The 27,458-nt window shown below is 40.0% G+C and overlaps 1 protein-coding gene across 1 annotated transcript; it reads left to right on the forward strand.

Annotated features, from left to right (window-relative positions):
- Nucleotides 1-16,193: 16,193 nt before the first annotated feature.
- LOC128261801 (putative mediator of RNA polymerase II transcription subunit 12) lies at nucleotides 16,194-17,758 on the forward strand. The gene has a single exon (XM_052995675.1). The coding sequence runs from the start codon at nucleotides 16,275-16,277 to the stop codon at nucleotides 17,724-17,726; it is 1,452 nt and encodes a 483-aa protein (XP_052851635.1). The 5' UTR covers nucleotides 16,194-16,274; the 3' UTR covers nucleotides 17,727-17,758.
- The last annotated feature ends 9,700 nt before the right edge of the window (nucleotides 17,759-27,458 follow it).

Consider the following 27,458-nt stretch of genomic DNA (forward strand, 5'->3'; position numbering starts at 1 on the left):
ATTAAAACGTCACGTCGAAGACCAGAACCAGAACCAGATCCACCACCAAACACCACGAACTCGAGGAGATGGCGCCCACATGCGTGAGTTGCTGTTTGCACTCGAGACTGAACTTTTGCCCCCGCTGCTCGCTGCTCACTGCTCACAGCTCACAGCTCGGCAAACAAGCCTGCTGGCCAAGATTTAAAAATGGCTAGAGCTCCTTGTACGAGTACTATATATGCGAAAATGCCCGGCAGGATGAGCTGGTGATTGCGTGCATTCGTGTCTGAGGATTGGCACTGCCCACCCGGGGCGTATAATTGTGGACCTGCGTGAGTTTCAGCATTCTGCACCCCACTTTCCGGCCAAATGGGGCCACAACCGCTCTGCAATTGTCTTCTCCGGGTCTCCTGCCTTTTGCTGCTTGCATAATAATGATTGCAGTGAGTGTGGAGTCCTTTTTCCCACTGCTACTGCTACTGCTACTGCCACTGCCACTGCCACTGCCCCACTACTATTTATCTGTGTTTTTGTCAGGATTGTGGCTTCTTTTCGGTGCCAGATGTCTGTAATTATGTGCGCATAAGCAAGGTCCAAGGGGTGTGAGCATTGCTCCATGCCCCAGCCCAATCTCGTTTGCCAAATTGTTGTTTTGAGGACCAACATTTGGAATACACTTGCGGAAAAATAAATCTTAACTAAGCTGTCTTCTAACTGTTGGAACAGATTTATATTTTATATCTTGTACAACCCTAATGTCTACATTAAACAAAAAATCCAAAAGCCAAGTACTCTTCTAAAGTGTATAAAAAGTGACATTTTTGGAAAATTCTTTCTCATTTTTTCTGACTACAATGTGGACACCCCTGGCTTAAATATGGGAAAACGTATATCATTTTAAACATACTTTAACACCCAAGAAGCCAGAGATAAATAAAAGCATACATACACAAAAAGTTAACTACTAATCCCTGTTCATCAGGGTATCTTTAATTCAATTTACGCTTAATGCAGTTATCCAGTCGCTAAAGCCACTTGAATATTAATGGCTTTCCACACGCCATGAATGCCTGGAGGTATTCAAATTACAGGAATTTCAATAATTAAAAAATGCAGCGGTGAAGCGAAAACAGTAGCAGCAAAATGTATATTCGCTGCGTCAATAAAGCCGCAAGTTGGGCTTTGGCATCCGAAGGACCAACATAGAAGGAGCAATAAAAACCGAAGGAGAACTTCGCACAGGAAGTCGCTATGGGGCGAAAATCTGATGCGGAAATCGAAATTTGTTAAATGGAGCAATCGATGGATAGCGATGACTGGATGTGCCACGCCCCCCGCCATCCGCCCCAAACACTCGTCTCCCCAGCGAAAGAATTCAGAGTCGATACTGGCGTTTGGTTTTACATTTTATCGCTTGTACGTTTGCACCATTTCAATTACAAACAATAACAATAAAAAGTGGGCGAAAGTGGGCGTGGTTCTTCAGAAAAGCGCGTACGAGGGTTGGGGAAATTAAGACAGAGTTTTGTACTATACAAATCTATCAACTGTCGTGGTTCAAATAAAGGCAGCGAGAAAGCGATTTTTATCTTTTCATTTTTTTAGTTTATAATTTCTGTTATAAGTATAATTATAATTATCTTTATTCTTCAACTCAATTAAAAACAAAATTATATTTTGAAGATGTAGAAACTGATAATAGAGATGGTTAAATAAAACCATATGTTTATCAACAAAATCATACAAAGTGTAAACTGGTTAGCAAGTGAATTAAAAGATATTTAAATATGATTAAAGATTTTTGAGGACCTATTATTATGACCCAGGCTGTATTTGTATATAGAGAAAAAAGCGGAAGCAGAAGTGCAAGGGAATTAGTTCACACGGAAGTGGCTCACCCTCTTTCATCCCACTTCTCAATTGGACATGGCTTCCAGCCAGGAGGAGGTTGAATCGAGGGTTAGCGGTGCTTCGTAGCGTTCGTGCGGAAGTTAGGTGTCGAAGCGGGAATTGTAGGTAAATATTATTGTAAAAGAAATTTAAATACGGATTTTTTCCACTATCTCTGGCTGTTTTCATTCCGGCCCCCTGCTTCTATTTACCCTCAGTACTCTGCCCAACTTAACCCTGGCCTGACCCATTATCCGACCCGCTCTGCTCGTACCGTCGTTTTGCACTGACGTTAATGGCATTTCTGAGCTCTTTTTTCCTGTCTTTATCTCTGGGCCTGGGCGCAAGGGGGGGGGGGCAAAGCACTTGCATCCCAAAGTCTGCCCCTCAGAAGTTTTCTCAGGAGGAGAAAACGCAATTGGAATAAACTAAAACTCGTCAACTCTCAAGGCTCTCGAAATCAATTTGAATTGCACATAACAACTGCGACTAAAATTTCTAAGAGTGCATTTAACCGCAACGAGGAGATGCAAAGCTCGTTTGCGAGAAAGATCCGACATTCAAATGCAGTTGCATATAGTATTTTACCCTGGTCAAGGCTAAGCAGACAGACTAATTTATAAAAAGAAATAATAAATTTCATTAAAGGAGAGTCAGATAAGTGTACACAACAAATAGCATAAGCCAAAGACCACAAACCACAGGAGAACATAAAACTAAAATATCTTTAATAAAGAAAATAAAATGTATATGCAATTTGCCAGAAAATATAAAAATAAATATCGGTCTATAAAACAAACATGTTTTATAAGCTTGAACCATTCAGATTAAGCCATAAAATAGTGTTCAAAACCAAAACGAGCTCGTAATTTGAAACTGACCCGATTGATATCCCGATAACTAATTAATATTGACATAATGCACAAAGTTTAAGCCCCAATTAAGCTCATTAAAATTGTGGCTTTTTCTCTGTGTAGCCTTCGCATTAAGAACTTTTCTTATAATCATCGATGTCGGCCAACAAACTTAAGATGGGGCGTGGATTGCTTCAGGCTATGGCATAGTTCTCGAGCACTTTGCATTTGCCACAGACATGGCCTTGCCTCTGTTCGAAGTTGTTCAAAGTAATTGAACATGCCTCACCTTGCAGCGAACAGTCTTCGAGGAAGGAGTAGCCCACCCACCGACCCACCGACTCAAGCACCCATAATCTATCAGAGAAACTGCAGTTGGCAATGCAAGCATAACAGTACACGGAAAAAAATCACAACTTAATTAAATAACACTAATATAGACACGGACCTTTAAAAATTTCAATTGGAAACTAGATTGCATTTAATCAATTATTATTATTATTATGGTTGAGTTTTTTAATATTAAATACATATAAGATAGTTTAATGTGACAAATGGGATATGACAACTGAGCTATTGCACAAACAAAATTATTTTATTTGCATTTATAAAAATTTTAAAGAATTTATTTGCCACCCGCTAATGACGATATAAATTTTACAAAACGTTTTATGTGCATTTATAAAAGATATGCATTTTTTTATCAATTACCTATTTTATAAGCAAAAAGTATTATATTTTCAAAATCGTGTTATTATTTTTAAAATCCAAAAATATATCAGAAATCTTTTGTTCTGCAATTTTTTTTTAATCTTAAATTTGCGAGGTTTTTTTTACTGTGAGCAAATATTCTCTACTCACAGCAGGGTCGTTCATGGTCATGCTGTTGATGCCTCGCTTTTTCATGGCAGACTTTAGCAACTTAACAGATCATTGGTCAGTGTCTGTGGATGTGGCGGTGAATGTGGATGCGGGACGGTGTCTATTATATTCCCCTTTTCAGGAGCTGAGTGTGCCACGTGGTGATGTGGTCAGCATTTGATTCCCGCTCAATGTTCGATGTGCAGTGCACCGCTCCGCGCTCAGCGCTTTCATTCAATTAGCCATGTCCATTGATTTACGAACCGGGCTTGAAGTGCTGCCGTTGGCAGTGGAGATGCGGCATTTGAGTCGGGACTCGGTGACAGTAATTAATGGAGCAAGTTTAGAGCCGGATATAGAGGGCATTCTAGGAGCTTCGTCATCGTCAGCCCTGGCCGTCACACCTCACTGACTGGGCCGAGTCAAATAAATAAAATAAGGCTAAGAAAGCAAAGAAAGCAAAGCTAACGAAATAAAATCTCACAACTAAAAACTTATTTCATTAGCAATTTCCATCAAAGTCCGGCCACAAGGATGCCGAGACATTTGAGCCACTCGATGCGTCGCTCAATTTAATTCCACGCTAATAAAACGCCATAAGAAGTGAATTTCTCAGCGAATTGTGTGGCCGTTGGGCGGTCACCGTCCATCGACAGTAGTCGTCTGGACAACACCTCCGCCGGCAGCCGAGTGTTAGTCCTGACGCAGTCACAATGCGGAAAGTGGGCAATCCCTGAAAAGGACAACTTGGACATAAATAAGAAAAATAAAACAGCAAAGGAAAAGTTTATGGGCAACATTTTTAGTTGCGGTCGAATGAATACAAAAGTGTATTCCATGAACAACACACATTAATACGCACACAAGGGGGGAGTAGACATACTATATAGCAGTAGGAGTAGAAGTAGCAGTAGAAGACATGGCAACATTTATTATATATCACAAGTGGCCCGCAGGATGCCGGTGCCTGTCCATTGTTGGCCCTGTTCTGCTGTTGTACTTTTATGATTATTGATGACAATTTTGAGCAAACAATAAAAAGAATAGACGGCCAACAACATGAACATCATCATCAGCCTCAACATCTGCCAGCTTTCGGTCCTTCTTACCATCTACATCTAAGTGACTTGTGCCGGGGTCACTTGCCAGCCAACAACGTTAAACTAAACATAATCAAAATAGGCGAAAGCGAATCGAGGCGCTATCCAGGACTATACACTTAACGCAATAGTTTATAGGCTATGGTTTTTAGAGATACACCTTTACTTAGCTTAAATTTAAAGCTACAATCTTAAATTTTTAACAAGTTATAAATATACTATTTATTTAGGAAATATAATATATATATCAGTAAATTTCTTAGAAATAAAGAAACTATTATGAAAAAATATTTGTAAATTTTTCGGTCTTTCGCCGATTTTGATAAATAATTGAACAGTTATTACGTAAAATAATGTCCTATAAACCTACTTCATTGCTTACTTTAATATATTAATTTTGTATAGTGTAGCAAGTGGATTGGACTGGTCAAATGTTAAAGTGTGACCAAGAACTTTGAGACAATTTATGGGCGCGAAAAGTTTTGGCATTTCCTTAACAAACGACAATGCAGCTGCCAATTGCCGAAAGCCGCGCCACAACTAGTAAGTGAGTATAAAAATGTCAATAACAAAATAAATTAATGTGAGCGGTTCCCATCCCGTCCCGGAACGAAAAAATTGACTTAACCTCGCACTAACAAAAAATGGCCAGTATTCGAAAAAGTTGGCCTGGCAAAAGAAAATATGAAAGAAAATTTCATTAAGCTGACAGCAGCCGCCAAGTCAAGTTGCTGAAAGTTAATCTAGCAAAGTTTTTGGACAGCCACATTTTTCAGTTGCCAACATAGAAAGAATATAGGATGTGTGGGCCATATGGCCAAGAGAATTACCCACAGGTAAAAGTGAAAGATGGTTGATTTGTCTGATATAATCAGATTGAATATATTTGAATATCCGCAAGATGATGTGTTCGAATGGTCACAAACTTTATCTGACTTAAAAAGAAATTATGAAGATTTCTTTTTTGGAATTGACTGGCGGACAAGGATGTGCTCCATCAATTTGATACTCCAAATGCACTTTGCAGCAGCAGCAGCCCAGCTCATGTGCTGCTGACACATTCAATTGATTAACCCAAGCCGCAAGGCCGCCAAGGAAACTTTTCGTCCAGATCCCGGCGAAAGGCGGAGCTGGAGCTCATTGCATGGGCAAAGTTAATTTTGAATCGTTTATCAAACAGCGTGGAGCTGGAAACTTGAAGTGCATGTGCTGGCAGGCTGCCATATTCGAGTACCTGGTTCTGGAATTTGACTAGAAAAAACTATGACCATGAGTGGGATTCTGCGAGCATGTATGGGAAAACTTGTGGGCGAAGGTGCTTCAGCTATTTGTCAAATTTGACTTGACTCTGGCTGCTCTGGGGCTGGGGCTGGCGCAATTTGATGAAATGAGTTGTGAAAATGCACAGAGCACATAACGTACTCACATGCATAGGTTGATGAAATCAATGCGCCAGGTAGCAAAATAAACGGAATGGAAAATAAACCAATGTTAGCCAAATAAATGGTAATGCAAGGAAAAAAGAGCCCAAAAAAAAAACATCTGCATTCCGTTTGCCAACTATGGCTAAAACTTTGAAATGATGAAGTGCCAGTTGCCAAAGAAACTATTTTGGCTGACTCCCACAGTGCCTAGTCAATTTTGTAGTCACTTGACACGCTCCATATCCTGGTGCTCGAAGTTCGAGAGAGCAGATTTCATATACATATATGTTTGTAGTATATATGAATTATCCTTGACACGTATGAGCCAATGCCACTAGCTGCTGAGGTGTAATCGTTTACCGCTCGAACGGAGTGCCAAATGAGGCGATTCTCGACTGCACTGCGAGAAAATTGTGCAAATGTCAATAACACCCTTACAATAGCTTAATTCCTTAATCAAAACTCTGTATTTTGAGTGAAGTTTAAGAAAATGTCTTTTTTTTAAATAAATTTACTTTAAGTTTTAATAAATAAATAGTTTTATAAAAATTGCACAAATTAAATCAACTCCAGTAAAAAAAAATGCCATCGACATAATAATATAACATTTGTGTTTTATTGCATTTTATATTTTAATTTATTTTAGTTATTAAAAGTGTTGCTCCCTTACTTCCAAATCATGTGTAGATCAACCAGATCAGGTTCATGAAGTCATATTATTATGACTGGTTACTCCATTAAAATTAGCAGAAATTCTGTACCTTTTCGATTTGTCTCAGTACAGGGTATCCCTGTGTTCTGGCCAGTGGACCCACTAATCCTCCAGCAATAGCACCCCACATGGCAGGCCAATCAACCATGTTCATTCTGCCGCTGTGGCTTTATGGTCAGGTGTCTCAAGATGCACGGCTCTTTGGGGCAACTCCAATCGTCAGGGCATTGTAATGAGCTGCCTGCGCGAAGGTCTTTGCAGCACAAAGGCGCAACAAAGGGAGCGCGGCAAACAAGAGCTCCTGCTGCTAACTACTCGCATTTTCCGATCCATTTATCACAGCATCACAGCCTCCGAGGGCTGTTTCAGCGAAGTGGGAGCCAAAAGCGTGGTTTTAAGCGATATCCTGCCAGACGATCGTTGGCAGAGCTCATTGTGCTGCTGCTCCTGTTCCTGCTCCTGCTTGTGTTTGAGTTTGTGTGTGAAGTGTGCGCGAGTTAACGGGAAATCGCAATAAATGCGGCAATGTGTTGCTTTGTGTGCTGTTAAACGCATTTTTATAGAAATTGCTTTCATGCCAGCCAACCAGTAAGCGGCGAAAGCAGCGCCCATTTGTATGCAATGCTTTTTCCCTTCTATTTTCTTTTTGCACTGATTGCACTTTATGCGAATCGCCTTTGTGCTTGTGTTTGTGTGTGATTGTGTGTATGTGTGTGTGTGTGTGTGTGTGTAAGTGTGTAGAGTGCACATGCAAGGCAGTCGGTCTTTAGTGCACATTTCCATGACAAAAGCACACCAATTAGCGAGCGTTTAATGCAAATGTTTTCGATTGCCACATAATCGCTGGCATAGAAGGCCTTTTAATAAGTTAAACGCCCAGGACAATAGGTGCAGGATGCCATGCGACGATGATGATTGCCTTGGTTATGTCCTGGCAGAAGCACGAAATTAACTGGAGTGCGACAGTTTCCACTAGCTTTCTAGCTCCACAGCTGCTGTCGTAAAACTTTTATTATGCATGCATATAAGCAAGCTGCGTTATATAACAGGCTAAGGCAAACACAGACGCACCTCGGGGAGCGACAGACAGGTCCCAAATGTTTGGTCAAATTGGGTCAGTGCCACCATCAGCTCAGGAAACTGGAACGCAAGCAGCCCAGAAGGCGAGATTAGCACACATTCCAGCTCACCCGTACACCTGGCAAGCCCAAGGCTAGTTTACATAAAGTATACATAGGTACACATAAGTATATATGGGGTTGGACCTCTTTAAATAATTATTGCATTACATTAAGCTGTTGTCTTTCGATTTACGGCTTAAGAGTTTTACTGAACACACAAATATGTTGAGTAGATCAGGTCAAAACTAGTTAAATAAAATCAATACAAAAGATTTTAAATATAAAGTGAAGATACATTTTAAACACAAAATTTGATAAATGATATTTAATAAAATTAGGTGTAGTTGTATATAAAAGTGTTAATAATGTGACAAGAAAAATGATTTTATAATATCTTTTTCATTTTTAACATACATACATCCAGGTCCACTTTAATTTAAAAACTCCACCCCGAACAACTTGGCAGCTCATTAAATTTTTAAATTTCAACCAGGGCAAGAAGCTGAAATCATCAACTCTCAATGAATTGCAAACGGCGAGACCACAAAGCAATTTACACAAGCGAATGCAGTGGAGGCCATAAATTAAAGGCAAATGGTGAATATGGAGTTGGGGAAATGGGGAAATGGGGAAAGGCGTGCCGTTTCTCACATTCAAATTTTCCGCAGCCAAACAAATCCGAGCTGAATGGTGGTCGCTGGTCCATGAAAGCAGAGCCAAAAATATAAAAACAGTTTGGAGAAAGAAGGCCAGAAAAAATAAGTACGGGTGTAAAGAACCAAACCAACGGGCTACAAGGGTTAACATGAATGACCGGCTGCCGGCAAGGCAACCGCAACAATTTCTACAGCCAAGCGCAACTTAATTTCAAAATAAATAAATAAAATGCGCGTTGTTACTTCTGCCTTTGGAACGATTATTTTTGTTCTGTTCTGTTTTGTTTTGTTTTGTTTTGTTTTTAGATCCCTCGTCAGCGAATGAAGGCGACTTTCGATATATATCAAGAGCAGCCAGCTGCAGCGGACAGTCTGAGATTTCGCTTAGATTTCGCCACAGTAGCTGGCAAATATCATTAGATAACGATATAACTACGACTTTCCTGGCCTCGGCTCACACAAATAATCCCATTTATGTACTTATTGCCGCCACACATCCGGTCAACAAGTTGTTGTGTCTGCTTCAGGATTCCAAAGGCAGTCGTGTTCGCTTCTCCCAGTCTTTTGTCATCGCACCACACAATGTGAGAGAGAGAGAGATAGGAAGAGAGGAAGACAGGGAGAGCATACGGACAGGATATGGCATCCCAGCTATGTGTCATTGAAATTCAATAAGGACAATTCCCACACGCAGCAGGCGGTGGGCGCAACGGGCGTGGCCGGGCTCTGGGCTAACATTGTGGGGCCAAGACAACATCGTCTTTTGCTGGCCAATAACTTCTGCTTCATTTTCTCAATGTCCACACACTTGAACAAAAACTGTAAAGCTTGAAACGACTTGATTGATATTTTAAAATAAGAAAAAAAGAAGTAAGTCTAAAAAGCTTACGGAAGCCCTGAGTTCAAGTCTTGCTCAGGGCAGACTTTTTTATTACATATTTTTTTTTGTTTACATTTTTCTAATATTGTTCTGTAATTAGGAATGCTTTTAAATTGCACAATTTTGTACTTATAATTCCCAAGTTTTTATCCACAACCTAATTCCCTAGTTGTTTTTAATATTGAACCTTTATTTTTTTGAGTGCCCAGAGTCGTGGCCTGGTTTCTGTTCTTGGTTTCATCCAAGGACCAGAGCCAGTAACTTTCGTTTCTGAGAAATTGATTTCCGCTTATGGCACTTTGCCTTTGCTTACATGTTGCTCGAGACCAACACAATGAATATTTATGTGTAGTTCTCTGTCTCCCTTCATCCCGTTTGCTGTCCTTGTCATCGACATGTAAAACTCAGATTATGTTAATGACTTCATTAAATCAGCCAGGGATCGGACTTTCGGACATATAGACATATTCCAATTAATTATGTTTACTTAATTAAATTCCAGCCCTGTCTTTTGCCATCTTATCGGCTTTTTTGGAGGCTTCTCACAAGTACTCGGAGTTTTTGCAGTGCCACCAAAGGTGCATAAATGTTTCCCTTTTTGCTGGCTGTTTTCTCAAGTTGTTAATTGCCCATAATTAGACGCGGCGTACGCGGCGCCCTGAAAGAAAAATGCTTTCAGTCGAGCCGCAACTTCCTGCCAAGCTAATTAAAGGACTCGCTCAGTAGTTAATGCGCTTTTAAAGGCATTCCGAGGCATTTCCCGGGTACAATACACCTAACTGAAAGGAAAGTTGCTGAAAAACTAATTGCCGTGCCAAAAGGAGAATATCTTAATCTTAATTGCAGCGCGAAATGCGGCAGGAAACTTGCATTTTAAACGGGCGAAATTTCGCTTTGACACACACGGCGTATGCGCAATGTCGATGTCGATGCCCGTCGCTATGTGTGCTACTCAAAGCGAGTGCCAATCACTTTAGCGCTTAATTGTCCTACACTGGCTGACCACAACAAACCGGAGCCATGCAAATTAACTGCAAATATGCCGGAACTGTGGTCCATAAGTGCACGACTTTGAGTTATGAACAAATTATTGTGTACTCAGCTCAGCTAACCACAAGATGCAAGGATACTTAACTGGAGAATGGACGAAGGAACGTAGCATCCGGTAAATAGTGCATAATTCACTATTTCACCCCACTGTGCCCATGAAAACATGCGGTTAGTGATTGAATTGCTCGTTTTTGCAACTGATTTATTGGCCACCGCAGAAAATGCGCTCAATATTATATTGAAACGTGCCAAATTGAATGCCATTGGAGGCCGAAGCCACCCCTCATCGGGAAAAACAAAAGCACATCGAGAATGCAATTTGAAAAGCATGTCTAATTTTATACAGCCATCACTCAGCCGCATGTGTTTTTGGGTCATCCATCCAGTTTTCCATTTGGACACCGACCGACCCACCCAACAGCACATCCCACATGCACACCGTTCTTGAATAAATCGTAGTGTTGAGTGTGCGAAAACTGAAATTGCACTTCATTAAATAACCATCAAAACAACTCAATAAAATACTAAATTTTTGCAACGAGCACGAAAAAGAACTGCGGCCACTCAGCGTGTGGAATGTGTGTGCGATATGCAAACTATAAAAATAAAACAAATGGTCTAAACTTTTTCAATTTAACTACGATTACATTGCGCGGCGGCTCGCAGCCCACACACAAACATATTTGGTTAAATTCTCGGAGGCTGCAGAAGTGAAATTCCGACTGAGTGATGTGGCAGCCATTAAGGTCGAAGCATTTCCAACTCAATTGCACACTAATTTAATCAAATGCAGTCCATCAGTGCCGCATCCATTTGATGGACAAGCTTCAGCTTCAGGCTGACTAAAAGCTCTTCTAGTGTCAGTTACATAGTTAAAGGACTGGTCCTGGCGTCCCACAAATGTCTGCTTTCGTTAGGATTGTCGTCAGTTGCCGATAATCGGACTGGATTAGTGTCACTGCAAATATTCAAGCGGAGAACAAAAACGTACTCACATGCAATGCTATTTACGGAATTTATGTGGATATTGTATTAGTATGTAGTGAAGTAATAGTATTAAATGGCTTTTGTGCGTGAAGCGAAGGTTACATAATAATATAATAAAGTAATTCCTTCAAAGATCGAATTTTAACTAAGCCAAGTCAAACAAATCTATATATTATGCTTTAATATTTTAATCACTTAACAATACAATATTCTTCTAATTGAATGCTATTATTTTTTCTGTGCCTATCCATATAAACCGCCAATCGATTAAGCCCACAACTTTACTTTGATGTCGAATTCTATTTGTGCACGAACCGTGACCTCAAGGAAAATCCTTCTCAAGGGCAAAATTCATTAATAATTCGGCAAACGTTAAAGACACAGAGTCGGTCTCGCGTCATAAATGAAAGACAAATAAATGGAAGAAAAGTTGTGAAAGGACATTCCGACTTGTGGCCTTTGTTTCGCCAACTTTTCGCATTGTTTTGCGGCATTCTTTCTGACAATATGCAGCAATTATTAAGATTAATACTCCTAATATGATGAGCGCCGGCCACAAGAGCGTGACCGAGATGTGTGAGGCCGAGCTGATGTGTTTTTAATGAGTTGAAGGAGCCACGGAAGCAGCAGCAATTAAGGCACATTAATTAATATTAAATATTTCAATGGCAATTAAATGAAATAATTCCTAGATGGCCCCCCAAACAGCCACAAAAGCCGCAACGAGAAGATTGCAAACTTTTCGGCCAGCCAAGAAAATGAAAATTTCATTAGCCGCAGAGGCCAAATGGATTTTGCCCGCCATCCACTTGCCATTCAAATTTGGAGTGAAAAGTTTTCAACTTAGTCCAAACAGGACACATGTTACAAAATTAGCAAATAAATTTCAAGTAAGACCGAACTTGCTGCCGCGCATTCCAAATGCAAATGAAATGCACGCGATTGTTGATCGGGGGCGAAAAGGGGAATTTATTTAACTGAACCGAACCAAACCAAACCGAAACGAAACGAACTGAACGGAGCTGAAACCCGCGTTGCATTTCTTATGACCGAGGGCAGGAAAATATTTTCCAAGGCATTTCAATTTGGCCCCGCAATACGCGTAATTGAAATTTGCATTTGTGTGGAACGTAGGCGAAAACAAAAGCCCAAAAGAAAATCAAATGAAATGGGAGGTGGTGGCCAAGACAAGCAAAAGGAATAGAGCCAGAAGGTCCTTCGTCCTGAAGAAAGACCAATTAAGAGCCGCGGCGTGGAATTTTGATTGCGGTTTTGCAAATTTTCTAGCAAGCCAGCACAGGAATCTAGCCATGAGGCCTCACTCGCCGATTGGCCAAAAGTAGGGAATTTAAATTTTTTTCCTTGGTCACTTTCAGCACATAAGGCCTGTTGATATTCCTTTAAAAGCTAGCGGCCAAGGACCTGCCAGCGATGACATTCAAGTCAATCGAAAAGTTTACACAGAACGCGATTCTGTGTCCTCGGTCACCTGAGTCAACAACTCGAACTGTCCCTCTTCGTTGAAACAAGGCATGTTACTTTTACCAAGAAATTCCAAAAAAGTTTCTTGAACCACTAAACAAGTAGGGGAAAAATCACTGCACAAAAAGTTTAAGATTTTGAATATAGTTTCTAAGTAAAAACTTTGGTATAGTTTAAAGAAAAATGTGAACACCATTTTCCTATTTGTTTGATACCAGTAAAAAAAACATGTATAATTTAAAAAACATTTTGCGCTGTAACATTAATCATGAATTACTATCTACCATTTTTGGTAGAGCCATAATAACTTATCAGTTTGAATCTTCCAATTATAAGCTTAAAACTAAGCTGGCGCACAACTCAGTCTTAAATTTTTGTAAACATTAAAAAAACATTTTTTAATATTACTTAAAACTTACAATTTATGCTTTGTTATGGAAATGTGTTTAACCTATATTGTATTTCCTTTTTTTATACGCTTTTATGCAAATATTTACTTCTGCATAAAGAAGTAGTAAATAAAAGGGTCGAAAATGCCATTTCAAATTATAAATTCTAATTTAGGAATTCAATCATGCACTAGAATTTTTCCTGTGCTAAAAAAACTGCCTTAAAAACTTTGAGCCCCACACCCCGCGACCTCTCAAGACCGCAAATTGTTTAAAACCCAGCATTGTACAAAAAAAATAGGAATAAAGCCAGAGGGCACTAAGGAATGGATTTGAGGGGATGGGGATGGGGATGGGGAGGTTGTTCGGAACGTCAGTCCGCATTAGACCCTCAACTATAGCCAAGGCCAAGTTTTTGACCGAATCTGTGGACCAGCAACATCGACGGCCGAAAGGCAATGGGACCGTAAATTCTATTGCATGACTTGATTAAATTCGCATGCAACGCTGACCGGTCAGACCTCTGTGCCGACCCGGGACCACCCAAAAACCACCCAGAAAACCACCCGGAAAACCCCTCATCCCAACAGGTCAAACAAAAGCCAGCGACGTTGCGAACTATGCCATAGCTGGAATTTCTTGGCTATTTGCAAGCTGCCTTGGCCCATGGCTTCTGTTTTTGCGATTTTGGATTTTGCCATGCCTTCGACCGTTTCCTCATTTTAACGTTTTAAAGTGACTTAATGAAGTTTCAGTGTCACAGCAAAAGCTGATGCTTCTCCGCCTGTTAATTTTATGATGGATTTTGTGCAAGAGAGCGCCAAAGGAAAGGAAGCTTTGAACTTTAATAAGTGTGTGTATGCAAGCATTTAACTTTGCCGTCGTTTCGTAGATTTTTTCTTTATATATATTTGACCACCCCAGCAGGAGAACCCCTCCCAACGAGCCATGTTAAGCTGGCTGGCTAGCTGGCTGGCTTCTTTTCTATGGGAACTTGGCTAAAATATGCTCCACAAGACTTGAAAGCATTTGAAGTAATGAAAAAGAAGCGAAAAAAATTGCATCCAACAAGTAACCACACGCACACACACACACACACACACACACACACACACATTTGAAAAGTGGTTTCCAGGGGAGGGGGCGATGGTCTATTACTATACAGCCAAACTCCGCAAAATTTAACGAAGCTTAACCTCATTCAATGTGAAAATACACTTTACGTGTACTTTGCGCTGTCATTTCGGGCGCAACTCGAGCAGCAATTGTGCAAATACTTTGTGCCGAAAGTGCGGTGACGAGGGGCGGCAATAGTAGTGTTGCTGCTGCTGGTGAAAGGGGGCGTGGTCGAGACAGGTGTATAAAGGTGGCAGTACCAACCTGGTGAACTTTTCCAACTTAAATGCAGAGCAGAATGATGAATGATCCAAAGACGCTCGGCTAGCAAACCAAAGAACTCACTTTATCTCCGTGTTTCGCCGACTTTCTCTCTGCTGTTGAGGCAATATTTGATTTCCAACTACTACACCAAGGAAAATTGTTTACCGCATATGTCATTTCGATAAAGCGTTCCATAATAACGAATTAAATAATATGTTTCCTTTCCAAATGCTTATAATTATATTTCATTTTTATATTTCATTTTGTATTAAGTAAATAAATATAGTATAAAAAAATAATTGTTTAGCTTATAAAATATATATCTATAAACACCTAAGATAATGTCTATAACTTAACAAAAAGTACAAATTTATCTGGAAATATTATTATATTGAACAATTATTTTGAAGTGCATACTGAAATCGCGGAAAATCCTATTTTCTCAAAGGATGCTTAAAATTGAATCACTTTAGCACGAAATACTATTGTCAGTTTCAGCGAGTGAGTGTGGGCGGTGGGGGCGTGACAGGTAAATTATGCAAGAACATCGATACCAAATGTCGTCGACTGCATCCAATTGAAAACTGAAAGTGCGGCAACCTGAGATGCGAACCAAGTTTCAAATGGCCACGCTTGCACTTGGCAAACACCGCACCGCAAGCAAATGAAACGCACGTCACCATTTGTGCAATCAAACATCGAAATGGACGCGACATTGACCGCAAACTTCCACCGTGTGAAATCCGATGCGACTGGGAGCCAAGCGGCGCATAGTGACAAAAAGCGGGAAAAACTCTATTGAAAAATGCATTACAATTTAAGAAGACATCATTTATTAAGCTTGAATTAAGTCTAGACATAAAGAAACTAATGTTATTCGACCAGTTTATTGCAAGAACAACGAATGGAAACCTTTTTTTTTGCATACGTCACATATTAATTAAATAAAAATTAAATTTAATATAAATCTTTTGTAGAAATTTCAGCATTTCAGCAAACATGTTAGAGTTAGTATATCGGTTGGTATAAATTCCTTGATATTGTTGTTTAGGATGTGTTGAAAATCTCAGATTAGAAAAAATTGTCTTTCCCACTTGAACCACTGTCCAACAATTCGATGTTCATAGCGGCCCTGCGATTGCGGTGGCTGCGGATTTTGGATTGCGGACTGTGCGGACAGCGGATCGTCTCTCTTGTATCTGAAAGGCACAATCTGGGCAGCGGGGCCGTTGGGCCGTTGGTTTGCCGAGTGAAAGTGAGGGCCTCCACTTACACAATGTAGAGCCCGTTGCCGGGAGCCAATGAACTTGAAGTGCCGACCCACCGACCACGTATCCCATTACAAGTAGTGCGCGCTTAACCCATTTGAAGGGTGTGTTATAAAAACGCCAACGCGATGTCACAAATTTGCATTTCAAAGCCTAGCAACACCCACGCCAGCTGCATCCGAACACGCACTCCGCTCGAGGATTAGGACACAGCAGCCAGCAGGACACCCACTCCGTTATGGGTCCGCCAAATTTCGGCCAGGCCAATGGTCGACATACCCACAGTTCATTAATGATCTATGCATTAATGTGGCTCTCGCTGGCCATGACAATGGAGGCCATAGATGGCGATGCCCCAGTGTCTCTGTCGCTGGCGGAGTTCCCTATCCTGCCGCTGGAACATGGCAAACCCCATTACCAACAGGAGGAGACGGGATTAGCGGGATATACGCGAAATTATTATGGCCCCACTGACACTGCAACGGCCGATGACTTGGCAGCATATGGAAATTATGCTCACAAGCTCCTGGCTGCCACCCACAGCAACGCCCACCACATTCCACATCCCATAGCAGCCACCTCGACCTCATCCCTTGGCAGCACGGCCAATGGCTTTGTGCCCTTCCACTACAGCGCCAAACTGCACTCGCAATTCACCGAGGATGAGGAGCCGCGTCGCGACCCATCGGCCCATATCGATTTTGTCATTAATGCGGCAAATTATGAGCCAAATTCCGCTGGCTTTGAGGAGGTGTCCCGGCACAGGGAGCCTTTCGAAAGCCATGCATATCGAGTGCCGCGGCTGCCGTTTCCCACGTCGCCACCCGGTCATTACCATTTCGAACAAATTTCCAATTATCGCGAGAACCGGCAGCAGGAGGAGCGGCAGGAGCAACAGGATGATTCCAGTGTCTATGCGCGGCTCAAAGAGCTCCAAGCATTGGCTAACCCAGTGAAACGGCAGCTGCAGCGGGAGGAGTCAACATTGACTCACCATCGAAATCAGGATCTAAAGGGGAGGCATCAGCACCAGCAATTGGAGCAATATCAGCCACTGGAGGGGAGACAGCTGCAACATCAGCAGCAACACTTTCAGCTACATCAGCAACAGAAGCTCCAAAATTCCCAGGATCAACGGCAGCAACAGCGATTGGGAGTGGCTCAGGATCAGCAACTGTTGTACTCCCACAAGGACATCCACCAGGCCGATCTGCCTCCCGTAACCACCAGTGTTCGTTATACGCCAGAGAGCAGCAAGGCCATAGCGGGATTGCCGCTGGCCAAGCACATCGAGATCACCAAGAATGTGCCAGTGACTCACTACCAGAAACAGCATGTTCCCTACAAGCAGACCATCCAGGTGCAAGTGCCCCGCACCGTGATCGCTGCCATACCCAAACCGTTGCCCATTAAAATACCCGTGGCTCAAACAGTGGCAGTTCCTCAGTTGCAGGAGGTGAAGATTCCCATCGAACGGGTGAAACCGGTGCCCGTGGAGCAACCAATTCCCTTTGTGGTGGAGCGCAGGGTGCCCTATCGAGTGGAGAAGCCGGTCGTTTCGCCAGTTTACTATCCGTATCCGGTCAAAGTGCCCGTGGTGCGCACGGTGGTGCACAAGCAGCGACCCCACCCCCACTATGTGCACCCGGCACCCGGATGGAGTGCCACCGGCAATCATCTGCTGGGCTGAACTACGCCAGCTTCCTTAACCCTTTCGGGAACAACTTAGTCTCTCAGTTTTAAAGCTATCTGCATGAAACTTTCCCAAAAGTTGTCTTTCTATTGCAGGTAGTATATAAGTCGGAACGAGCCGGATCGGACGACTATAGCATATAGCTCCCATAGGAACAATCGGAAAAAATAAATGAAAAAAAATTATAACTTTGCTGTTTTTTATTTTTGTTTAGTTCTTCGACATATAGTAATGGTAAAATATTTCCGATTTACGGTTTAAATTTCATCAAAATCGGACGACTATAGCATATAGCTCCCATAGGAACAATCGGAAAAATAAATGAAAAAATTATAACTTTGCTGTTTTTTAATTTTTGTTTAGTTCTTCGAGATATAGTAATGGTTTAATATTTCAGAATTACGGTTTCAATTTCATCAAAATCGGACGACTATAGCATATAGCTCCCATAGGAACAATCGGAAAAATAAATGAAAAAAATTATAACTTTTCTGTTTTTTAATTTTTTGTTTAGTTCTTCGACATATAGCAATGTTTATTTAATAATAATTTAAGACAAGTTTGGACAAAATTTAAAGTTTTCACGCAGATCGGTTAGGGAGCTAACGAATGTTTGTTTTGTTCTTTTTAAATCGTTAAAATGTTGTTCATTTAATTTTTAAATATTTAATTTATTCATATTTTATTTTTATGTTTCACTTTAATCATTGTAAATCAATTAAAATTTTTTTAAAAATTATTTAAAAACCTTTGCCGAGTTTAGCAAGACAATTTTCCACGAAGCAAGTGCAGTCTAATCCGAATAACCTATCCAAATGACCTTTAAATGAACTTTTATAAGCTCATATGTTCCGTAAACACATATATTGTAGAATGTTAGCAGAAAAAAAAAACGAAAGAAAAGCCCACCGTTAGTCTTTAGCAGACGAAGTTGCCCGCAGGCACCATTGATCCCAAAAGGGTTAACTTAAGTCCTAATTATAAATTCGTAATCTGGTCTTTAAGCGCCCCTCAACTTTTTTAATGCCCTCTGTTCAAAGGGTTTCAGGACTTTCTCTGAAACTCTAAATCAATGTTTTTTTTAACATTTTCATTCCATATTGAAAATTTAAATATTGATGTATTCTTTATAGAAATAATGTTATGATTTTAATTGTTGTTAGGCTGGCGCTTAAGAAATAAAATATTTAAATCTGAATATAAAACAATATTTAATAAATATAATTATTTTTGGCCATTGTTAAACAGAATCTAAATATCTATTGATTTCATTCTTTTGCTAAAGAAAAAGGTCTAATTATAATGTTTTTGAAGAGTTATTTCTCTTTGTCTAAGATGCTAGAGTATTTTAAGTTTAGCTTTCTCCCCATTTATTTCTGCTGCTGACCTCCGGGCAGCCAGGCCAAAGTAATTGCAATTAGTGCTGTGGAACAAAGGAAAGTAAAAAGACAGCAACTGCGGAGTTACTGCAAAGCTTACAGCTTCTAGATCGCAGGGCCCAGCGAAACAAAACAAGACATTTCGAGTCGAAGTTGAAGACGGAGTCAGAAGGCAGGTCCCAGTTCCAAATGAAGAAAAGTAGCCGAGTAAAACTTTTTAATTGAGCTAAAATCCAACAAATGCGGCTAATAAATATGTATTGAAGTGCGATGGGTGGAATGGGGTGGGCAAAGGCGGCCACTGCTGCAAGGCAAAAGTGGCGAGAGTGCAAGAAAATGCAGCGGCTAATTGCCAAATGTAACTCCGACACCAACAACTTTTTACGGCAGTTGCAGTAGCAGCAGCAGCAGCAACAATGACGCACAAAATAAACGCGACGTTCAACTTCAGCGAGGCGTTAACGAAACAGCAACAAAATTAGCCAAAAAGTAAAGTTCCTCGACCAGCGACGAAAGTGGCAAGGGTCGCGAAAAGTCGGGCCAGTAGTTTCTGCTGGAAAGTGCGGCAAGTTATTGCCGGCTAATGAAATTTACTCTAATTGACGTGGTAGCCATTCGACTCCATTTTTGAAGGCGTGTTGAGGAACTAGTTTACACCACACACAATTGCACCGGATTCAAGGTAATAATTGATTAAATGATGATTTTATAAAATTTTAATTGGTCAAGTCCAAAAATATATCGTTCGAAATATATTGTAAATGTTTAATGTTTAATACGAAAGGAAGGTATTTAAATGATGAATTCTTCCAAATTTTATAATATAAATACTATAATTCTAAAGTAGTAAACCACTACTTTATCTCGAAGTATATTAAAGTAAATTGAAAAAAACGAAGATATATAGTTATAATACCCTCTACAAGGGTATAAAAACGGAAATGTTTATCTCTGGACAAATGCTCATTTTGGTTTTCAGAATTCAAATCTGATAGTCATTACATTATGTTTTTACAGTGTGGTCAATTTTATCAATTCAATTCGCTGCTGGCCACGTTATTAGCATTTATATGGCACGTACCTACGCCCAAGTAAACCACAAAGCGTCGGAAACCAACTAAAAATCAAATACAATAAGCATTCGTGCAAATCAACGCTTGTCTGCTGTTGGACATCTACGTATGTACTATACAAGTACGTAAATAGTAAATGGAGCTTGCAGCGGGATAAATGCGCATAAATTCATAATTGCACTGCCCACATAAACCGCTTCGTTAGGAATTTTGCTCATCTGACCACTGGCCACCACAGGCCACCACAGGCAATGGGTCCTGGCCGTCAGAGCAGAGCCCAAATCCAGCAGCCCACTTTGCAGGCCAATGACGAAAGCCACAAAACGCAATGAACATGGCTCCGGTCAGACAGCTGACCGCGAATCTGCTGATGAGACTCCCGCCAATGTCCACGCAATTGCCCTGTGCCCTTTGCCCTCTTGCCCTTTCACCTCCCCATTGGCCCAAACCCCCGCCACTGATTACATCTGCAACAGATTACGAAATTGGGACCGATTGTTTGTCAAACGCGTGCTATCAAATCTGTGGTATTAATTAAAATAACCCAACGGAATCGCTTAATTTTACAGGATGTTTAATATATGTTCACATGTATGTTTAATTTATTATTTTGATTTTTACCCTGGTAAAATAACGTATTAAATCCAAATATTTTGTACTTAGTTCTTACCTTTTTCGCATTGTTTTTCACCCATTGTGGTTTTTAGTTATAAATACCCAATACATTAAGAATACAATTTTAAAATTTTTTATATTTAAACCATGTTTAACAAACAAACAAAACAACAAATTTAAATTTTAAATCCAATAGGAGCTTTATTAAACCTAATATATTCCATATTAATTAAAAGATTTAAATATTACATCATGTAATTTAATATGTATTGCATTTAATATAAATGAATAGAATATATAACTTAAATACTAAATATAAAATTTGGAATTCAATAGCCAGATATTATTTTGTACTGTTCTATTTCCTTATCAGTGTACTTTCATTCTACTGATAAATAATATATTATTCTGATTTTTCAACAAAGAAAATACAATAATAGGTTTTCCTAGTAATCCGAAATTTTTTGAAAATGTAATTTATGAAAGCTTTTTAAATTTGTCTTCTAAATATATGAAATTCAAAGCTCTATGATTTTAAGCATTAGCGGTAGTTAAGTAAATTTTTGGTCTTACCTAAGATTGTCTGCCAAACAAAATCAACTTAGTACTGTTAACTTTTGGAATGTATAATTAATCACCTGGATCATCCTTGCATTCCCTTCCTTGAACTAAAAATCCAATTGACCATGACGAATTATGTGTGTATTTCTCAGTAACCACTTTATGCATTAAGATGACAAAAGCAAAATATCGAAAGCGATTAAATCAGCGCCCGGCTGGCTTTGTATCCACTCATCTCCTCCGAAATTCTAACTGGAAAAGGCCACGAAATGACTTTATAATTTCGAAAATGACTCTGCACTTTCGAGCAGGTAACCTAGTAATAGGGGGTAAGAAAGAGAGCACGGCGACAAAGATAAACATTAAAAATTAATCAGCACTTTTGGCTCAAACTTTGATAATTGCCGGACGGCCAAAATGAAGCCAAAAGCGTAAACAGCTACAAAAACGCTCGGCAGCAATTAATGGTCAGAAAAGTGAGGGTGCCAGAAGGAGCACTTTTGAAAAATGACAGGCAACGGCCATCATTTAGAGCGGGAAAAGCAAAGTTTTAACCCTTTTTCGGGAATCCTTTGGTCGAAGTTATGTGTCTGGGGAGGGGCAATTTTTGTTTGGGAAATTGATGTGCATCATAAAAATTTGCGACTCAGGTGGCAAGTTGTTATTTTTGATGTGCAATGGTGACTTTGGAGCGACTTTCTTGATTATTTTAATTGACAAATGACAAAGTTACGCGGGGGAAAAGACACTTTACCTCCAAAATTTTGTAGATACGAAAGAGTTAAAATTCAATGCGGACCACCGGGCGTATGAGTGATATTTCATGTTCGCCGTTTAATGGACACCACCTCATTTTTGCGCACCCCTGCTCGTAAAGCGAAGCTGTTTGGTATATCTTTTATGATTACCATAAACTATTTACACAGAACTTTAATAATCTGGTGCGTGCAGCAGCAAAATGTTGGCAAGTATTTTATAAGCTCACACACACACAGAGAGACGACAAAGGATTTATGTCGAGTCACAACATCCTGCAGGATCGTCTGGTGTTTTGTGAGTAGTATACGATGTGTATATGTGGGTTGTTTGCTTTGCTTGCCAGCTTTCCAGTGTCTGGTGATGTTGACGCTTTTTACTCACCACCACCCAAAATTGCGCTCCGCCCGCCGGCAAAAGTTTGCCAACACAAACAGCTACTCAGGCGTATAATTGCCATTAAAGTGCGCTTAAAATGAGCTGAGAGACCCTCGAAACGAGCTGGTTTTATCGAGCTCAATACGTGGTGATGGTCGGGATGGCTTGGCCTTTACGCATAAGTACGAGTATCAATATTTCACAACTTGGCCCTTCGGGGGGTCTGGCAATTAAGTGCTGCAAGTTTCGGTCTTTTGGAATTTTTCATGCCACATTATTTTTCTGGAGCGTAGGATCTCATCTGGCTCGCAAATTAACAAAACGGACGAAGGGGTTCGAGGAGCTTGTGTCCGAGCCCCAATCTGAGATGTCCCTAATTGAAGCTCACTGACGTGTTCTCGAATATCAGATTGCAATCTATTTTGCCTTAGCTGAATGGCTTCTTAGTTACCTCTTTCGAAAAGCAGGGGAGTGCGGGGAGGCGAATCGCTTTGATTGACAGCTTATGCTGGAAAATGCAGAGATATGATTACTTTTAGCTAGCCTAGAGAATTGCCATCTCGGTGTCAGCAGAGACAATGCAGCAAAAGCACAAGCGAAGGCAGCTGCAAAATCTACAACTGCAGCAGTTGACAGCAGTCAGTTGAGAAATGAAACTAAATGGCTGAAAGGCAAACATCTCTCTACACCGGATCATATTTCAAATTCCAACTGTGAGCAGTCAGACAGACGGTTTTCCGAGCACATAATGAGCAAAAATGTTTAAAATCCACAGCAAAAAACTTCACACACAATAAACAAAAATGGGGAGGTGGCTGGTTGAATGCATAAACCCGTTGACATGCTGACAGCACATTATTTACCGCCCAGCCAGGCCAGAAACTATGAACTCCGGCAATATTGCAGCGCAATGAGCTGAAACCCGGCGCAGTATATAGAAATTCTGCTCATATATCCGTTTTTAATAAATTAGTTTGCAATTTGCCACGGCTGACTGGGTCGAAAGCTGCCAGCCAGGTGCAGCAAAAGTTGCAACTACTATACAACGGCTAAAACAGGTGAAGTGGCAACAACGATGAGCAAACGGCAGCCAAGAAGCTTGGCAGCTTGGAAACAACACTCACCTTTGAGCCGCACGCAGACAGCCATTTGGAGTGCCACAAAAGCTAACTGCTCGGCGGAAAGTACATAATGTCGGTATGTTTCATATGGCTGCGATGCACTTCCGTTGCGAAACGCCCTCAACAGTCGTCCTGGCGAAACAAATGTCTGTCTGAACATTTGGGTTTGGTAGGAATCTCCTTTCGTATCTCAGTTATGCAACTGCAAAACAAAATTCATGTTAATCGGCTGTGTAGAATTTATAGTTGGGGGCATTACGCCCAAAGGGTAGTTGATTTAAATTAGTTTTAGCTGGGCAACTTAAGAACTTTAATTTACAATCATTTATTTGATTTAAATTACCTTAAGGTAAGTTATTTAATACCTCTAATAAACACTTGCTCAAAACGTTTGCTGGATTTAAATTATTTCAAGATGCAATATTTAATACCTTTAATAACGATTTGCTGGAACATTTGTTATTGTTTATTTTAATTTGATTTACATTATTTCAAGTTGCCATATTTAAATTTAAATTGCAATTTAAGAAACCAAACTTTTTATGGTTTCTACCAATGTATTTAAAAACTTTTCCTTAATTTGCTCAACATTATTTGTTTTGCCAATGCTAGCCTCATGTGACCGTATTCAAACGTAAATTATATGCTTTGCCAATAATATTTAAATCAGCATTGGCCGGCTTTAAGAGCGATTGCCTTAAGCCAGTGGCAAGCAAATGCCGTCTTTCAACGTCAGGCAATTTCCGGTGCGCAGAACCAAGCTCCCGACCTGTTCGACCGCCATCGCAAATTCGAAAATTCCGCGAAGGGCAATGGCAAATTGGTAATTGGTACACCGTTAGCGCGCTGCCAACAGGATGGGACAATCCCAGCCAAGCTCATCCGAAAAGATGGCCAAAACGAAAGGCAGAAAGAGAGCGGGCCCAGACGATGTGTAAATCATTTGAGCAAAACGTAGACATAATCTCGGCGCACGGGTATTGCGACTGTGCACGTGCCAGAGGCTTTTATTATTGTCTGCCCGTCTGCTGCCGCCGCTTGCCGCTTGCCGTTTGCCGCTTGGCAGGACCATAAGCAAGGACCCTAAAAAATTCATAACATGTAGCGCCGCATATCCCGAAAATCCACACCCGAAGACGGCGACAATGGGCGCGCCCATCAGCAGCCATCAGCGGCCGGGAGGATGCTGAAAATACTGAGCTACCCGGCCATCTCGCTGAGTGGCGGACTTACGTGGCAATGACATGGGGGGATAAAAGTATCATGGCTTTTAGAGAGAGTCCTCATCGCGGGCCTCCTTAGTGCTCCTAATATTACCAGACGTCCCAGCCCTGCCCAGCTCTGCCCAATTCCGGCCAGCCATTGTGGCCACAATAAAAATTCGCATTCCCATTATATAGCCATCATTGTTGTTACTGGCATTCGCACACCCCGGCAAACGCACAAATTCCTATCTAAATGGCAAAAGTATGAGAGCGTACACAGATAAAAATAATACTATTTTATTATGATTTGTTATTATTATTATTGTTAAACGAAATAACTGTTTATGTTTGAAAAACATGTAAATTTAATCTATGATAAAAATTTAAACTATATAATTGACTATTTGATTATGATCTGGTTCAAAAGCATTCGAATTAAACTTCATCGAAATTGTATTGTTTGATTTTGGGTCTAAAAAAACTTTAAAACAACACATTACTAAAAACTTCAATAGATTTAGAATATATATAAAATGAAATATGGTCACAAAAGCTTTAATTTTTTTTTTTTTGTGTATCAAAAACCAAGCAGCAATCAATAAAAACTTCCGTAAATGAAATGAATGCCATTTAATGGGCAGTGGGCGGGCACATAGGTACAAAAAGACTGGGAGTCACTTCAAAGAATCATTTTTGGCCAAAACTTGTGCCAAAATATTTATATAAATAGCTAAACCGAACCGAACTCAACTTTTTTGGGAGTTATATATTGCGTCTACAATTTGGAGAGCAAGCTTAAAACTTTCATTATGCAAAAGTTTTTTAATAAAAGTGCAAACATAGTGGCAGCAGGCTCCCGAAATTCCCGCTCTCTCTTTTTCCGTTGGCCACATGCACACATGCAGTTGGCCGTTATTAAAACCAACAGTTTTGTTTACTGCCACGCGAAAATGAGAGTGTGGATGTTGGCCCACCTATTCGCAATTGCGTATAATAAAGTTATATTCGTTTTTCGATCAATTCAATACTGGCAGGTGGAAATAGTATTTAATTAAACATTTGAATGCATAAAATTGCATAAACCTGGTATTGTTCTTGGCCAAATTAATTAGTGGAGCTAGCTCGTTATCTCTCGACCACTGAATTTCTATCAACTACAGAAACGCAGTCGCATGGCAGATTTCATTCTCTTCCTAGTTCTAATTTAAATAAATTAATTTAATGTCCACCGCAAAGCAAACTTTGCAGAAACTAATAATACAATCCCATATTTACTCAAGAGAAGAGAAAACTAAATAGGTAATTAAATATCATATACTTTTATGCCGGAATAAACACAATATTGTGGTATCGTCGAAATGGTACTATTAAAGCGGGGAAATAAAAATCATAATAACATTTTAAATGTTTAATTCAACATAAAAAGTGTGTAAAATAAAGAAGGGAGTTGAAGAACGAAACGGAGAAGGCGAGTCCTACTTGGCAGCGATATTACGTATACGCACGCATGCACATGGCGACAAGGCAAATATTTTGTATGCAAAATAAAGTACTCGAAAAGTCACTTTAAGTATGTCGCTGGGTGGGGCTGCTTCCTGACTAACCGCCTGGCTGACTGGAGGGGCATAAAGAGCGTAAAAAATGCTAAATGATAAATAAAATTTACAACCGCAACAACAAAGCCCAGCAGCAACGCCACCGACAACGCCAAACGAGCACATATGTGGCAAGCGAAGAAGTTCTGCCCCTTTTCCCGCTTTTCCGCGAGCGAGCGACATAATAAAATGCAATTTAGACATCAAAAATACACAGTAAATGGAGCAAGAGTAGCAAGTCGCAAGTGGCAGGACGACAAAGGACGAAAACGAGGAGGAGCAGGGGGAGGTTCGCGCGAGGAGTCACAGACAGCCGCGTGACTGACATGTGAGGGCCGAGGAACCGCATCCGCATCCGCGTCAAACGACAAACAGTCGACAGCGACACAGGACAGAGGACGAACTGCCAAGCACACACTTGGAAAAATTGTAAATGTAATACAAATTTATTTAACATTAAAGACAAATATTATTTAATATTTACAAACTGTAAGCTTAAAGTTACAAACTAAAGTTAGAGCAAGGGTTAGCAGCCATAGCTTATTCATCTTTCTTTCTATAAATTAATTTTCCCGTTTTATAAAACCTCTTTTATTTGATAAAAAAAATTTTTTGTTGAAGAAATTTCTCATAAATATATATTATTATTAGAAAAACAATTATAAAATTTTCTTTTTTTTTGTGTTTCTCATTTAATTTATGTTTTTATTTAAAAATTTTAAGCGAAGCACAAAAGCTAGCAAAAATTATACAAGCACTTATTTATGTGAAAAGATAGCCTTCACAAAGTCCATAATAAAGTGGAACTGAAATGCCTGAAGCATAATTTTTCGATTTGTTTGTTTTTTTGCAAATTTAATTTAATTCAATTAATAGCAAAACGAAATGCTGTTAGTGACAGACGGTGTGCAATAACCAAAAAAAAAAGCATACAAATAAAATCTGTGTTTTATTTAATTTGACCTTGAGCCAGATATAAATATATTTTAAATAATAAACAAAACTAAAAATTTTTATAATTTCGCATAAACTGACTTTGTTTTAAC

Source organism: Drosophila gunungcola, chromosome 3R (assembly GCF_025200985.1).
Source record: "Drosophila gunungcola strain Sukarami chromosome 3R, Dgunungcola_SK_2, whole genome shotgun sequence".
Classification (NCBI taxonomy): domain Eukaryota; kingdom Metazoa; phylum Arthropoda; class Insecta; order Diptera; family Drosophilidae; genus Drosophila; species Drosophila gunungcola.

Coding starts and splice junctions, on each gene's coding strand:
- LOC128261801 (XM_052995675.1), top strand. CDS start 16,275: ATGGGTCCGCCAAATTTCGGCCAGGCCAATGGTCGACATACCCACAGT.